This window comes from Salvia hispanica, chromosome 3, assembly GCF_023119035.1.
Source record: "Salvia hispanica cultivar TCC Black 2014 chromosome 3, UniMelb_Shisp_WGS_1.0, whole genome shotgun sequence".
Taxonomy (NCBI): Eukaryota; Viridiplantae; Streptophyta; class Magnoliopsida; order Lamiales; family Lamiaceae; genus Salvia; species Salvia hispanica.
Window position 1 is genome coordinate 39191987 of NC_062967.1, and position 16475 is coordinate 39208461.

The 16475-nt window shown below is 38.2% G+C and overlaps 2 protein-coding genes, 1 long non-coding RNA gene and 1 pseudogene across 3 annotated transcripts; 3 read left to right on the plus strand and 1 right to left on the minus strand.

The window, feature by feature from the left end:
• Positions 1 to 6: 6 nt before the first annotated feature.
• LOC125208944 lies at positions 7 to 2647 on the minus strand (annotated as a pseudogene).
• Positions 2648 to 5492: 2845 nt separating this feature from the next.
• Positions 5493 to 11706, plus strand: LOC125210999 (nuclear intron maturase 4, mitochondrial-like). The gene is made up of 11 exons (XM_048110669.1): positions 5493 to 5638; positions 5743 to 5848; positions 5937 to 5979; positions 6445 to 6540; positions 7128 to 7278; positions 7416 to 7542; positions 8108 to 8220; positions 8294 to 8357; positions 8753 to 8850; positions 8941 to 9045; positions 9154 to 11706. The coding sequence occupies exons 1-11, from the start codon at positions 5537 to 5539 to the stop codon at positions 11662 to 11664; spliced, it is 3516 nt and encodes a 1171-aa protein (XP_047966626.1). The 5' UTR covers positions 5493 to 5536; the 3' UTR covers positions 11665 to 11706.
• Positions 11707 to 11865: 159 nt separating this feature from the next.
• LOC125212100 (protein ORANGE-LIKE, chloroplastic-like) lies at positions 11866 to 14364 on the plus strand. The gene is made up of 7 exons (XM_048112156.1): positions 11866 to 11988; positions 12069 to 12176; positions 12491 to 12577; positions 12726 to 12802; positions 12911 to 13038; positions 13426 to 13559; positions 14135 to 14364. Exons 1-7 carry the CDS (start codon positions 11920 to 11922, stop codon positions 14210 to 14212), a joined length of 681 nt encoding a protein of 226 aa, XP_047968113.1. The 5' UTR covers positions 11866 to 11919; the 3' UTR covers positions 14213 to 14364.
• A 1350-nt stretch (positions 14365 to 15714) lies between these two features.
• Positions 15715 to 16329, plus strand: LOC125210587. Its single transcript, XR_007174377.1, has 2 exons — positions 15715 to 15845; positions 16058 to 16329. It is a non-coding gene; the product is annotated as an uncharacterized LOC125210587 (long non-coding RNA).
• The last annotated feature ends 146 nt before the right edge of the window (positions 16330 to 16475 follow it).

Here is a 16475-nt window from a genome sequence, read left to right on the forward strand (position 1 = left end):
CAGAGACTCCTACGGCCATCGTGGTCGTTTGCTTCACAACCGAAGCCAAGATAGGATAACTACTGGTGTTTCTTAGTCTATTTGATTGTTGGGGGTTGTGTAGATAAAGGTATATGGTTTATTAGCTTTGTATTGTTGAGATATGAACTATCCACTTTAAATATAAGAATCTGCAATGTTATTCTGTTCATATATGTTCTGATTTCTATGAAGAAACAAGAAAAGAAACATGAAAAATTCAATCTTGATTGGTAGGAGACTTGTTGGCAGCGTCAGCCTTGAGATCAAAAGACTTAGTTCTAACCTTCAAACCAAACCTCTTGTAGAAGTTGATCCATCTCCCCTTTGTCACCTTCCTTATCTCATGTTTGATGCTATCACACTTCTTCTCGAGGCCGGACACCCGCGCCCTCACCTCGTTCAGAGTAAGTCCCACATCCGACCCACCCACCGAGCTCACTGCAGAGGGGCGCTCGTTGCTCCCTCCTCCGAGTGTGTCTGAGACCACGAACCACCCAGCCATGTAGGAACGCAGCCGGAGCTGCTCGAAGAATAGGACCTGCATCGTCACCCTCAACGGAAGCATCTCGTTCTGAGCTGCGTTCGTGCTTGCCTCGATCGATAGCTTCTGGCAGTTCATCAGCCTACACACCAGCTCCCTCTCCTGCTCTGTTAACCATGGATGTGCCTACACCAATTGTTCTTCAACATCATTTCAAGAAGTAAAAACACAATAACAATACCTTAAGGTATATATCAATGGCGCGATAGATCCCATCATCCAACGACCTGGCATAGTCCGGGAGCGAAGCTGCAAGGAGCACGAAATCGTCCAACTTCAAGTTAGCATCATTTGCAACCTCAGCTAGGTATCCATCCAACAGATTTACCACAACACTCATAATTGGGGGCGAATCAAACCCTTCCATAGACTGCTCCTCCTCCCCTTCATACTCCTCATCTCCAACCATATCCAAGAAGTAATCAACTATTCTCTGCACAGACTCCACGTCATAGAGGGTCTCCTCCATGGGGACAGTATTCGGGATCAAAAGGTCATGCAGAGCAGCTTGATCCAGTTGTGCCCCAACCCGTCTCTCCAGTGTCTCCCTGCACCCCGAGCCAGCATCCAAGATCATAGCAAACTTGAGAAGCTTTAGCACAAAGCTAGTAGGCGTAGCCCCTTTCTGATTCGGGAGTAGCACGGTGATCTCCTCCACCAGAGTCATCTGCTCAACCTCAGACAACGAATGAGCCGATTCATGCTCCCTTTCACAAAAGCTACCTGACCTTGACATCCCATGTAAAGGCAGGTGCCTCTTAGCATAGAGCATGAGAGAGCCACCTATCCTAGCTAGGCGCCATCCCTTTGCTAGAGACGGCGCTGATCAACATTTTAAAAATGGGGAGGCTGAGCACGGCCACGCCATCGTGCCACCAGTCCCTAACCGGGGAGCAAGGCTCGGAGGCAGCAGAGTATGTCCCATTCGACACAGGGCTTTGGTGGGCGCGGTGGGGCCAGCAGCCCCCCCTATCCTCCTCCTCACAGGCCTTGGCCGCGAGAGAGTCGATGCAGCGTGCGATAATGCCGAGCTCCTCTGAATAGGGCAGGGCAGCATCGCAGGTCTCGAGGGCTTGCACGGTGCATTCCCAATTATCGAGGACTTGCTGGAGGAAGGCGGCCGTCTGAGAGATGAGGTTGCCCTGGCCGTAATCCTCGGTCATCTGGAGGTGCTCGGCCGCGCATCTGAGGCTCACGACGTTGGTTGCAGTGAGCTCGAACTTGACATCATAGCAGAACTTGGCTATGAAGAGGAAGGAGCTGGCTCCACCGGGTAGATCGTGGAGAGACACGACGTCGTCGTCGGCTTGATCATGGATGATTCTTTCAAGAAATTTGCTCTTTGATAGAAGAGGAAACTGCAACAAAAAAAATGATTCATCAAGCACAAATACAGAAAGATCATCACATAAAAGAGAGTGAGACCTTGTGGAGATGGAAGGACGTCTCTCCGACTTCCACACGAACATCGCTAGGAAGGCCAGTGGTGCAAATCCTGAAGAGAGAAGCCTCAACAGCTCATCAATCAATATGGACATCAAAATTTCTCACAAGAACTCCATACATTTGTGATTTTCACCAAGTAAATTAGGACTGATTTGAATCCCTAAATTCCTACTTCACCACTCTATCTTAGTGGTCGTATCTCTCGTCACTCTATCTTACTTTATTTCTTCGTCTACATCTCTTTCACATCTTATTTCCCGCGGCGTCATTGCCTAACGAGTCTTTCGAATGTCTGTCACTTGTCACTGTATGTATCTCTAGATTTTTTTCACTCATACACTTATTATATGTCTCTCATTACCCATCTCTCGGTCATTTTTGTTATTGAAAAACAATTTATCAAGAACATAATTATCAGATTAATGAATAGATCGTAATGAAGCATTAGGTTTGATTGAATTCTGGATATGAAATAGCTCAAAACAAAATTGAATCACATTAAAAACATTTCTTAAGAAATTAAGCCATGGGATAATTAAAAAGGAATAATAAATGAGATCAGATCAGAAAAGGGACTGACCAACTTTGGCCTTCCAAGTGAAACACATCTGATTTGGAACCCAACTTCATGCATGCCATTTTTTCCCATTGTTCATCACGAAGCCATACATAAACTGCAATTTACATTTTCCACGAAATATACGGAAGAAACTTTCAGAATATGTCATTTTAATTGATTCAATAAAATCGTATTCTCGCATTTATTTTTTTTATTTTTTTCTCTCTACTTTTGACACTTTTCCATTTTTAAGTTGGCATGCAACATTACACAATTTTCGAATTGTGGCGTGCAAAAAAAATTCAAGTTTTTTAAGTTAGTGTGTCAAATAAGAATTTTATCAAAAAGTTTAGTAATTTACATGCATGCTATTGTTAATGACACGTGTGTGTCATACAATCTTAATTGTTTTGCTACATTAGAAGCATGCTATTTTCTTATGTACGTACTTTGAAATCTGATTTTATTAGCAAAATTCTACTATGAGACTGAAAGTTTATTGACTCTTATTTGAGTGTTACCCTTAGTCATAATTCAATGCATGTGAAACTAATAAATTGATATGGATGGCCAAACAAATTAATGGGATGATCCCAACTCAAATAACCATATATACCAAAATGCATACTACAATCTAATAAAATCAACCTGAAAATTGCCTAAGCCTTATATATGAAAATGACTTATATACGAGTAGTTTATGTAATTTTCAAACTTCTTTATATTTTAATTTTGTTTGAACGAGTTAGGTAAAGTTTATTTTATACGTGGAAATATATATAATTAAAAAAATGAAGAAATCACGCTCATTGAGGCGCTTAATTCTATTGTCGCAATCAGCAATAAGCGACAGACTAAAAATATTTCTACGCATTCAGTTAAAAATATAAAAAAATGTGCCCTGATTTAAGGGGAGAAGTTGACATTTTGAAATTCTATATTAGATTTTCAAATTAGAGAAAAAAAATAATGGCTACTCTATGTAATTAATCATATTTTTTATGAAGTGGGACAATGAAGTTTGTGTTATTATCCTAGTGAAATATTTAAAAAGAGAGAGATATCAAATTAAATTGACAAATAAAAATATTTACGGAGCTCCAAAGCTCCACGTAATGACACAAAACAAACCGAAATATACTCAAGCATGATTTTACCAAGAAATAACGAAATCGGGTCAAATACCAACATAAATAAATTATAAATAGTGCAGCGTAATTTATACGAAAAAAATTGTAAAACAAACGTTAATTTATTACACAATAATACTATAGTGATATATAGCTCTATTAATATGTTAATTCGCATAGCGTCATGGGCATACAAATTTTTTTCATGTGTATTTGTTTTTGTCTTTTCTCAAATAAAATTCAGGCTACGGGTGTATAAATTAGATCTATTGAACAACAATAATTTTGCATTTTTCACACTATTCCACGACCACCACAATTCCTTCACTTTTTTACTTTTATTTTATGAATGAATGTGATATATTTTTTCCGTTCATCACATGAATCTAACAATTTTTCAAAATCTTGCTAAAAATGATTAGCATTCTTTAGACTGAGAAAAGTATATAGTACTCCCTCCATTTCAACTAAGTTGAGGGTTTTTTTTTATGTCTCAATTAAATTGAATCATTTTTTTTGACAAAAAATAGAACATCCAATCATTGTTATTTTATTTCATCCCCTACTCTATCTCTCCTACTTTTCTATACAATTTTTTAATTTTTGTGATTAAAAGTTTTGACCCTAGTTGGGATGAAAGAAAATATTACTAAAATTTTACTATATTATGACGTGCAGTGCAGGTTTATTATGGTAGTGCGAAGATTATCAATTACGTGTCAATTTGTGAGATTATACATTTTTTATGTGTGACCTTTGTTTAGAGTTGATGACACCGGACAGTTCAACCGGCAGGCCGGTTCATGACCCAACTGGCCAATTTTGTTTATTAACCGGCTAGCAATTCATGACTGAATTGGCCAGTTTCCTCGGTTCAAAACGGTTTGATTTAATGGGTTCATGCTAAATGTGAATATGTGATATGACTCTTGGACTAAAGTCTCTGTAATATGACTACTATTCAAACAGTACTGCAAAAATAATTTGAATGACCTCAAGTCAATCCAAGGAAAATGTCGCATTTCAATTGATTTTTAATTGACTTTGATGTGATTGGCTAGTGATCCAAGTAAACTTGGACATGCTAAACCTAATCCAAGTATTTTCCCTTAGTTATAGATCATCAGAATATTTATTAGGACAACTATCATAATCAATATTGACTTAATTAATCTTCAATGTGAAATTTATGTATTCTAATTTCTTATCTCTTGCACCTAGAAGTTGGACGATATCATAGATGTGATATTTTGGATTCTTACTTGTTAATTAAGAGTAGGAATCTGGAATGTATATATAAAATTTACTTCATTTAGATCTTTCATCTATTAATTTTGAATACGTGCTGTTTGTTTGTAGGGTGTAGGATTATTAACCTACCGATTAGAGGTTAGTTGCTATGTGTTTGACTAGCATTCATTATATAATTTTTAAAATATGTTTAGTACTTTCGGAATGATCGATGAACATGATCCTTATAGCCGTTGAACTCATTACAAGAGTGTCCATAATTTGATTACATATTTAATTGTTTTGCATTTCATTTTAACTTAATTAATTCATCTTTATTTGAATATACTCTCTAAGTAACAACAACTGTATTTTTTCAGTAGTGGTAGTAGTAGACATGTAATTAAGCTTAGCTTGTTATCTTCCAATTTTAAAATGGAACCACATTTTGATTTAGATCTTCTTCAAATAAATTAATTAAAATTGAATTTTATAAATATAAATTATTTTCTCCTTATCAAGTCATGTTCAGCATAAGTCAATTTCCAAAAACCCTAAACCCTGAATTATATTGAAGAAAATCCATGAATTTTGTGATGAATTAACTCAATGCGGGTGATCAGCAGAGCCATAGTGATCGGAAACGGCGTCGCCGGCGCCCAAAATCAGTGCATCGGCTTGCTTCGAGCTATGGATAGATACACACTCTATGTAAGCGAATTTTATCCTCAATTCACGAAAACTCGATTCAATGTGCTACGTAGTTTGGTCAATTATCTTGTGATGTCTGCTCATAAACTCTCCAATTGTTGCAGCGTGTTAATCGGCATAAACTTCGTTGGTTGCCATATAATGTGCACAAACAATTAGTTGAGTGGATTCGTGGTAAACCAGCGAAGAAATTGATGCCCTTTCCTGCAGGTATTTCATAAGCTCTGTAACTTTGTTTCTATATCTTCATCTGACAGAGGATTCATTATTGTGCCTCTCTTAATGGTATTATCGGCAGATGCAAGATATATCGCCAAAGCTGCTCATCCCACATTTGGGAGGTGCATTTTCTATTTTCATCAACTTGATTGTTCTTTTGAATCATATCCTACGTATATTGTTGGATAGGCATTGGTTATTTCGAAAGGCCAAAAGATGTTCAATTGTCATTTTTGCAATGCATTTAGTTTCTCACCATATATATTTGGTTAATTCATTCAGCATCTTGCTACAAACCACTCACATCTCAAGTATTCTTTTATGGGTTTGTTTTCTGCTGATCTAAGGAAAGTATGCAAACTTATCATGCTACCTTTGTAACTCGGTTTGGAACTTGGGTACAATATTATGAAGCAATATCTATTTATGAAGGATGCTTAGATGCATGTCTCTCTTCATTATGCTCATCTTTCATAGTTTAGCCGATACAGTTTGACATAATTAAAGGTGTATAACTAATAAGATGAGAAATACATATAAGAGAACCTGTATATGCTTCTGTGTGTTCTGAAGTTGCTTTCTTTTAGGGATGGCCCCATCTTGGTGGTTGCATCAGGTCATGATACCATCACTATAGCAAGTTCCATCAAGAATTTGGTTCCAGACAATGTCTTTCTTGTTCAGGTATGATGAGGTGCTATTGTGCTAAGTGTTTATTTCTTTAAACCCTTCTTTAGGGTTTTGCCAAAAAAAAGTATTTATTTCTTTAAACCCTTCTTTAGGGTTTTGCCAAAAAAAAAGTATTTATTTCTTTGACATGTACCTAGCTATTATGTTTTTAGCAAATCCAATATATGTCTTGATACCCGAACTAGAATCACATCATATTTGGAATGCTAAAATCTAAAGGAATATTAGTTTCCGTGGGCCCTGATACAGTCTTATAAAGTGAAAATAATACTAACGGGTGAAAATTGCGTTACTACATTGACTGATCGGACTCCAAGGGTATAAAGTTATATAAGCTCTTTTGGTTCTCTTTTCTGTTCACAAGCAGAAATTTTTAGGTTTTGCAATGACTGCTCTCACTGTGTGTGTCTCTCTGTGGAAATAGTTTTACTAGTTCAACATCTTCATGGCTCTCACTAACCATGGTGAAGTTTTAACCTTTTTATTTGGTGTGCAAGTGGAGTATGGTTAGTAAACCTGTGCTAGTTGGGAAGCATAACATCACCCTTCAGAATTTAATATGTTTTGTTATTTGCTTTCGGATACAACACCCAAGGTCTCGTCTACACAGATTTGATCTAGTGATAACACCTCAGCATGATTATTACCCCTTATCGCCTGAGGCACGAGAACAAATCCCTTTATTTCTAAGAAGGTGGGTAACACCTCGAAAGCCTCCTGATAAACATGTGGTATGCTTACTCCTTGATCGGTCGAAGGATTTCATTGGCCACAGAAAATCTCGAATCTTTATCTGAAAATAGTTTCATCTGTCGGCCATTATTTGACATTGATTATAAGCTTTATATAGCTGAAACGTTTCTCTTAGGTCCTTACAGTGGGAGCTCTACACCAGGCTGATTCTGATGCTTTGAGAAGTGCAGCTTCTGCATGGCATGATGAGATGGCACTCTTGCCTAAGCCCTTACTTGTTGTTTCCGTTGGAGGCCCTACAAGTAGGTTATGCATTTAGTTCTTGTGGACCCTTAAACTTTTTGAGTGTTAGTAGGAATGATCAAACCATTACCGCTTAGCGCTTACCTTGATGTCAGCATTCGCACCTCATCACTTATAATATCAACACTGTGCTAGCACATTTACAAGTAATCAGAAGACTAAATACAAATAGAGCATGATATGTTGCATGTACAATATGCAATCCTGAGATGCTTTCTTCAATGCTACAAGTTTTTGATCGAAAATGCTTCTGTGTTATGTTAGTTCTCATGTGCAACCTTCATCACACTGCCTCTGAATGCCGTATATTTGTTTTTTAGGTGGTTCTTTAGGCGATTAGTCAAACTCATTTTTCTTACAATCTAAACTCAATTCTCATGAAATATATTCATAAATAACCATTTGTATGCTGCATTGCATACTAATCTGAATCTAATAACTTTCTATGTTTCTTCTTCACTTTTCACTTCTATAAGGTTCATCATTTATCTTCAATTCTTCATGGAACCTCCTTTTGGAAAATGCAATGTCATTAACCGTTTCTTGAATCTCTCTCTTCCACAGGACATTGCAGATATGGTGCTGATCTTGCAATGCAGCTTACAGCTTCATTAAAAAGTGTTCTTCCTACTTGTGGAAGCATCAGAATATCGTTTTCTCGTCGAACTCCCAAGATTGTGCGTACTCTCCTCAGAATTTATGTATTAATCTATCTGAAGCTAAATTCCTTTTCATGGCTGCAACAAACAGGTGTCTGAAATTATTTTGACTGAACTCTCAAACCATCCAAAAGTATACATTCGGAACGATCAAGGTACTTAATTGAATCTCATACCATCTGACTGTCATATATTTCCTTGAAATTGAATAAAAGAGATTGGAGACCCCATAGCACTGTATTCACATTGACTGGTGGTTTCTCGTAGTTCTTTGACTGTGGAACAAATATTCTTCTCTCTTTATGTTTCCCTTTTCCTTTTTTGTCCCTGATTAGCTCTCCTCTGAGAAAACATTTCTTTTCAATCTGGCTTTGCTTGGTGCTTTTGTTTACCATTGTTCTTTTCCTACATTAGCATCTACGAAGGTATAATTGTTGTAGTTTTGAAGAAAATCTTTTACTACATGAAGGCTCGGATCGTTCTAATGAATAATATCAGTAAATTCCCTCTTCAAGAGCTATTCTAAATTGCATCGTATGATATCATTCAGATCCAAATCCACATATGGGACATCTAGCTTTAGCAGATGCTTTTGTAATTACAGCTGATTCAGTAAGCATGTTGAGTGAAGCTTGCAGTACAGGGAATGTAGCTGCGCAGAAACTTACTCCTTTCACAGTCTTTATTTATCGTTTTAGCAAATTTTTATCCCAATATCTGGATTGACACTGCAGGAAGCCTGTGTATGTAATCGGAGCAGAGCGGTGTACATGGAAGTTTTCACATTTTATCAGAACCCTGCATAGCAGAGGAGCAGTTCGACCATTCACCGGTACAGAAAATGTAAGCAACTGCTACCTACATCCTTTGAGCTTTTTTACTCGTAAATCCTAATTTATCCACTAATACTGACTGATTACTTAGGAAATGGTATCTAACTGGTTTGTGCAGATTTGTGAGAAATGGGAGTGTGTTCCACTTGATGATACTGAGAAGGCTGTTGGGGAAGTGATAAAGGCTGTTGCAGAACGTGGATGGAGATTGCTGCCTTATTCAACCAGGGATCCAAATCAACTGCCTACTAAGTATTGTGAAGGTGATGATGGAATTAGGGAAGTGCCACTGGCCAAGAATTTGGCTAACTTGGTGATGGAGGTTTCCTTAAACTCAACTGACAAAGCCGGGCTAGAAATCCATCGAGTTGATGAAAGATATGAAAAAAATGACCTGGCTAAGAATTTGGCGTCATTGGTTCAAGAATCTTATGAAGTTTCCAACAAAGAATCAAAGCCAAAAACCCGTGTGGAGATCAAAAGGTTTCTTGAGATGCGAATAAAGAAGAAGGTGAAAGCACAATACAGGAATGGGAAGTACCACGACCTCATGATGAAAGTGATTGCTGATCCCAGCACTCTAAAGGATGCATATGATTGTATAAGATTGACCTCTAATGTTGATTTGGCATTAGATGGTGATGACTTGCCCTTTTCGGCCATTGCGGAAGAACTAGCTGATGGAAACTTTGATGTTGGGGCCCATACGTATTCAATGCGGTCGAAAGGGCCAAAGTTCAAGAAAGAGGAACTTGTTTTACCAGAACTAAAGTTAAGGGTTGTTCAAGAAGCCATTAGAATAGTCTTGGAAGTTGTCTACCGCCCTCACTTCTCTAGAATTTCGCACAGTCTACGAAGTAATAGAGATCATTGGTCAGCGCTGAAGTATATCTGCAAAGAGATACCTGATCCGGACTGGTGGTTCACTTTGCCTATTAACAAAAATCTTGATGACAGCATCCTTCAAAAACTCCTGTCATCAATGGAGGGCAAGATAGAAGATCCTGTTTTATGTGATATTATAAAGGATATGTTTAAAGCCAGGGTGCTCAATGTAGAGTTTGGATCTTTTCCTAAAGGGCATGGTCTTCCACAAGAAGGGGCCCTTTCACCTATATTGATAAACATATATCTTGATCTCTTTGACCGTGAGGTGTACAGGATGTCAATGCACTACGAGACTTCACACACTCTTGGGTTTGAAGAACAGAAGATGCACTCAAAGCTCCGTGGCTGGTTTAGGAAACAGATAAGCGGCAGTAGTTTGCAACAACGCGATTCTGGAATGGACTCAGGGGTAAGGATTCATTGTTGTCGCTTTATGGATGAGGTCTTTTTTGCCTTTTCCGGTTCCAAAGAAGTCGCGTTGGCATTCAAGTCTGAAATTGAAGGGTTCTTAAAGAATTCTCTCTACTTGGAGGTAGATGATAAATCTGATATTTTAGCATCCAATGATCCACGTGGTGTTATATTTCTTGGTACTTTGGTCAGAAGGCACGTGAAAGAGACTCCCGCTTTACGAGCTGTTCACAAGTTGAAGGACAAAGTCAAGATATTTGCTGAACAGAAACAAGAGTCTTGGGATGCAGGAGCTCTCAGAATTGGGAAGAAGTGGCTGGCTCATGGACTCAAAAAGGTTAAAGAGTCGGAGATAAAACAATTAGCTGATACTAGTTCCATTTTACATAAAATTTCCTACTATCGTAGATCTGGGATGAAAACAGACCACTGGTACAAGGTGCTGCTGAAAATTTGGATGCGGCATGTAAATGCTAAAAGTGTAGGGAATGAAGAAAAACTGTTAACTAAGCTTGTTGTAGAACCGGCTCTTCCACAAGAACTAAGAGATGCTTACTTCGAGTTTCAGAAACGAGCTAAAGAATATGTTGATTCCGAGTCATCTTCGACACTCGCACTTTTAACCGGCTCCAGTTCTTCACCTAAACCTCTTTTTACAACAGAAACTGTTGTCCCACTAAACGTCTTAATGAAACGTCTTCATCGCTATGGATTGACTAATAGGGAGGGATATGGTCGGCCATGCTACGTACTAATCTTACTGGATCACGATCAAATCATTGATTGGTTTACAGGGATACTCCACCGCTGGCTAAGATGGCACAGGGGATGCAACAACTTTAATGAAGTGAAGCACTTAATCTGTGATCAAGTAAGAATGTCATGCATCCGAACACTAGTTGTGAAGTATAGGATTCACGAGTCGGATATTGAGAAGAAATTTGATTCAGAGCCGAGCAGAATCCCCTCAACGGAAGATATTGAACTTGAGGAAGCAATCACGGAACTGATTCCTCCGGAATATAACTTTGATGGCGCCTTAATGTATGGAATACAATACAGTGGTTTATGTTCATTGTCTTTGGCTAGAATGGTGAGTGAGTCCCGCCCTTGCTATTGTTTCGTCATAGGGTGCTCAGCCTTAGTCTCATGTGTTTATACTCTTCATGTAATGGAAAGACAAAAATTTCCAGCTTGGAAGACTGGATTTTCAAGTTGTATACATCCCAGCTTACACAGGAGAAGAATAGGATTATGTAAAAAGCATGTGAAAGATTTGTTTCTTGGAAACATATCACTTCAATCAATAGGATTTGGTACTTGGAGGTGAATTCTGCTCTTTGAACATGTTGCTTCTATCCATCCATGCTGTTGAGATTGGAAAAAATTAGCCACTGCAGACATATAGCTATGGAATCTTTTATTCAGTTTGCAGCAGCTAAGATAGTAACTTAAATCTTCTATAGATTTTTCTTGATTTCAAAGTATATTAGTATTTCTGGTTGCTGTCAAAATCCTCATCGTTTTACTCTGCAGCACTTTCTGCATTATAGAAGGGCCAGAGACTGTTCAGGATTTTGTTCAGATGCAGCTGCAGGAGATCCAAGACAACATTAAAAGTCGACGCAATAAAATTTTTCTTCTTATGGAAGAAGTGAGCTCCCTATTCTATTTCTTTCTGTATTTCTCCCCTTAGGCCAGCACGATAATATTTGTTTGTTTCCTTCACTGAAGTTGAGGAGGCTGAGAGTGCAACAACGCATTAAAAGCATGAAATGGGAGCCTGATCGTGAAAATGAGATGCCGGATATACCGTCATCAATTCCCTTTCTTCCTCATGTGGTAACTCTCCTGTGTAATCTTGCACATGATAGTATTACTATTGAAGTTTTCGGCTTATCTTCATTCTTTAACTACCTGCTTGTTGTGGGATTTCCTTTCGCGGTGACACAAGCCATTTATGGAACAACAACTTACTCATATTTCATACTAGTTCAATTGTTATTTTCATTATATATTATCTTTTCCATGATTTTATCGTATTTTCTAGTTATCCTACAACTCACACACGCACCCAGAGGTGACTTGAATCCCATTGTATTTCTGAATATCTTGTTCAGTAGTATCTAACACGGTTATCCATTCTCTTGAAGTAGACCCCAAGGACACTGAAGCAGTTGTATTTGACAAGCTTTTCGTTCATATCTGGAATTATAGTATTTGGCGGTCTCATTGCACCAACTGTAAGCTCCTAATCTTGGGAAGTTGCAACATTCCGCATGTGTCTGTCTGTTTTGTTTCTTATGATTGATGCAAGAAATAATGGGGATTCTATGCATTGTTCAAACTTCAAAGAGATGAGCTGAAATATAAAATCTTTTTATGTTGTAGCTTGAGCTAAAATTGGGCATTGGAGGAACTTCGTATGAAGACTTTATAAGCAAAATGCATTTGCCTATGCAATTAAGGTACGTGAATGCTTTAATTTTAAGCTTTGTTGTTACCACAGTATTGTAACTCTTGAGCTGAATCTAACTTTGCATGGAATTATGTACCACATGCGCTTATTGATCCAGTCAAGTAGATCCTATTGTCGCCTCGTTCTCAGGTGGTGCGGTGGGCGTTATTTCAGCATTGATGCTGCTAGAGATTAACAATGTCGAGCAGCAAGAGAAGAAAAGATGCAAATACTGTCATGGAACTGGTAATTATCTACATTTAAATAAAATATCGTCATCATTCCCAATGCTAGGAATGCTTAAACCACGACCTTCTTGTTATTGTGATACTTAATGCTACACAGTCCAGCATGGCAAACTCATGAAATATTGTGCATTAATACTTGGTGTCTGAAGACTTTCCAACATGGTGTGGTCTATAGTCGGGCCTTTGATCTTTTCCCAGAGCTGGTCTAATTTGAAGATAACTGATTATATTACATATCTAACGAATATTTCTGCTTTGAGAAATCTGTAGACTCAAACATTATTATTGCGTAATTTTTTGCATACTCGAAGTTTTGTGGTGCAACCCTTTTCGTTACTGATTTCATGTAGTATAATGTTTCATACATTCTTATATTTTTGGATAGGGTACTTGTCATGTGCCCGCTGTTCAGCAACCGGTTTGCGTGTGTCTGTTGAACCCATTTTGACAAGCGCTACGGATCGCGAGTTGAACGTACCAACTACTTGCAGGTGTCAAAATTGCTCTGGGTCTGGAAAGGTATGTAATTCTGTTAATTTCTATCATATGCATCACCTCGACCTACACAGTTCCGAAAGAGAACAAAGAATAAAATCAAGCAATAGAACTTTTTATTGATGGATATAATGTGATTCTTGCTCTTTCTTTTCCCATTTGCTGGAGAAGATTTACATTCTTTCCTTTTCCACGATTAGTACTAATTCATTTGTATTTACTGATTTAGCTTTTGATGCTATAGAAATGACCTTCTATAACATATTGACTTGTCTTGTTTCTTTTAACCACATATCTAATGTTGTTATCTCAACGAAATCTCGGGAAGAAACTTGATGATTAATATATGACATTGATGTAGCCCTTTCAACATTGAAACACATGTGGAAGTTGAGATTATGAAGAATTGATTGATCATAGTTTAGGTTTCTATTCACTTTTATATTGTTGTATATCTTTCTGATTTGCACTCTCCTTGATAAAAAATTTAGTATTCTTGGATAGATTGAACTGATGTGGTATATAGTTTCCTAGCTACGTAGATAAGTGCTGTACATTTGCTGAGTTTTGCCTACTGATTAGTTTTGGTTTGATTATAGGTAATGTGCCCCACCTGCCTTTGCACTGGGATGATAATGGCTAGCGAGCACGACCCTCGTATTGACCTATTCGACTAGAGGGCAGGGCAAGGGCGGTTAGATTGATTGGCTCAATTCTAGTACCTCGACCGGAAGTGTGATGTTTGCTATAATATGGAGCTAACCCCATGATTCATATGTCACCAATGTGATGTTGTATCATCGAATGCTGTATGTTTATGTTTGTTGTTATCAGATTTATCTACCCCTCCATCTCCTATTAATTGTCCACTTTGATTCCAGCACGGGGTTTTAAGAAATGTAAATGAAAGTGAGTTAGAAAAAATTAATGAAATATGAGTCTCACTTTTGTATAATAGTTTTATAACAAAATATGAGTGAAATGAGTTAGCGAAATGTGAGAGCACTTACTATGGTTGGCCGATGGAGAGGTGTCACGACCGCACTTTGCTAAGGATAGCGAAAGCGGGTAAACCACGACTAATAAGAGGGATTAAAGAAGCGGGAAAGAAAAAGGGCTAGAACTTGAGAATTTCACAAAGGCCAAGTCATTTTATATCAAGAGGCCAAGTATTTCATTACATGGTCTGGAAAACAGAATAAACATCTCCTCAACTAAATCAGAGTTGATGGTGAGGTTCTACAATTCTCACTTCACAAAAGAGCAGCGGAATAAGTCCTTACTAAACGACTTCGTGTGTGAAGACACGAATCGTTGGGAGATCAACTTGATAACATCGACTCCGATCATCACTCCATCCTCTTGACGTTCAACCTGCACATTTATAAATACATGTAGGGCTGAGTACAGGAGTACTCAGTGGACACGTGCCGAAAACAAAACATACATTATATATAGTTGTCATCCATCTACAGTATCGCACGGGGGTTTTTCTTAAAAGGCCTGAGCTTACTAAGTTCTTTTGTGAGCTAAAAGTTCGACTGTATACTAGGTTCTTTCATAAATCCTCACTCATCATTCATCATTCATCATTCATCGTTCATCATTCATCATTCATCATTCATCATTCATCATTCATCATTCATCGTTCATCGTTTATCATTCATCATTCATCATTCATCATTCATTCTAGTCAAGTGTCGCTCCAACGGTCACCCATCATTCCATGACAATCCAATGACAATCCATTCCATGACATTCATAAAAAAAACAAAACATCTATGGCATGACAACAATTTGAAAAGAATCATAGCTCCATTTTGAGAAAAGATGATTTTTCATAATTTTGCAAGTATTTGATTTATATCCACACTAGTGTGCTGGATAAAGAAAGCCCACCTGGTATGCTTATTCTTCAATTCAATTACTCGCTTTGGCCTCACTCGCCCTCGAGCAATTTATCCCTCGCTTGGTGATTTCGGTTCGGTGGTGGCGGTCTCTTGCCTTCGCCGCCGCTTCCTCTCCTCTCCGTCGCCCCGCGCTTAGTGTCGTGAGTGGGTGGTGGTGTCGAGAGTGGGTGGCGGAGGTGAAGGGGAAGGTGGCTCTTATATGGTGCTAATCTATTGGAAGCTAGGTTTGAGACTTGGAGCCAAAGGCTCCTACTTTGGGCTTGCTAGCTTTCTCACTTTCGAGCTTGATGATTGTGAGATTCTTGCCGTTTTGGTGATTGTGGCTGATCTTCTTGGCTGATTTCTCGGCCTTGATCGACGGGGAGATGAGAGTTTGACTCATCTTCTACTTTGGGCTTGTGTAGGAGCTATTTCTCCTATGCCTTCTTTGTCTTGACTCTCTTTTGATGTTAGATGAAGTGGTGACAAAAATTGGCTTACCTCATGCTCTATCTTGTAGCTCTTCTAGCTGCACTATTCACCTACTTGCTCCATCTCTTATTTAGCTTGTGCTTCCCTCCCTCTTTACTTGTGTGTAACTTTCTAACCCCCAATTTGGTGTAAACTTCGTAGGTACATGGAGGCATTCTTGGAGCTTGTGGAGGGAGCAAAAATCGAGATTAAGAAAGAGAGGGAAAGAAAGAAGATGCTCCTCTTGAGCTCATTTGGTTCTATCCCTAATTTAGTTTGCTTCCAAACTTGAGAATTAAAGAAGTAGGATAGATAGTGTAGAATAGGTGCATGTTGATTTTATCACAATTGCAGGCATGTACTATTTCCATCATCCATGTATTTCTATTTCTTCACAGTGTATCCACATTTCTCTAATAAAAGTATTTTCTCCACTTTTATTCTTGAAACTTAAATTTTCCTTGCATTTTATTTCCTCCAACGAAGATACTTAAATTACTCCAAAGTCGAATACAACGAGGAAAGTACGATTTACATGGATGCTTCAAATGTGGTTTAACCCCCAATCTTTCAATGTGTG

Excerpts from the sequence above, each read along its gene's own strand:
- LOC125210999 (XM_048110669.1), top strand. The coding sequence starts at position 5,537 with ATGCGGGTGATCAGCAGAGCCATAGTGATCGGAAACGGCGTCGCCGGC. Across the intron at positions 8,221-8,293 it reads CTCGTCGAACTCCCAAGATT|GTGTCTGAAATTATTTTGAC; the intron begins GTGCGTACTCTC and ends TGCAACAAACAG. Across the intron at positions 9,046-9,153 it reads CATTCACCGGTACAGAAAAT|ATTTGTGAGAAATGGGAGTG; the intron begins GTAAGCAACTGC and ends TGGTTTGTGCAG.
- LOC125212100 (XM_048112156.1), top strand. The coding sequence starts at position 11,920 with ATGCAGCTGCAGGAGATCCAAGACAACATTAAAAGTCGACGCAATAAA. Across the intron at positions 11,989-12,068 it reads TTTTTCTTCTTATGGAAGAA|TTGAGGAGGCTGAGAGTGCA; the intron begins GTGAGCTCCCTA and ends CCTTCACTGAAG. Across the intron at positions 12,177-12,490 it reads TTCCCTTTCTTCCTCATGTG|ACCCCAAGGACACTGAAGCA; the intron begins GTAACTCTCCTG and ends CTCTTGAAGTAG.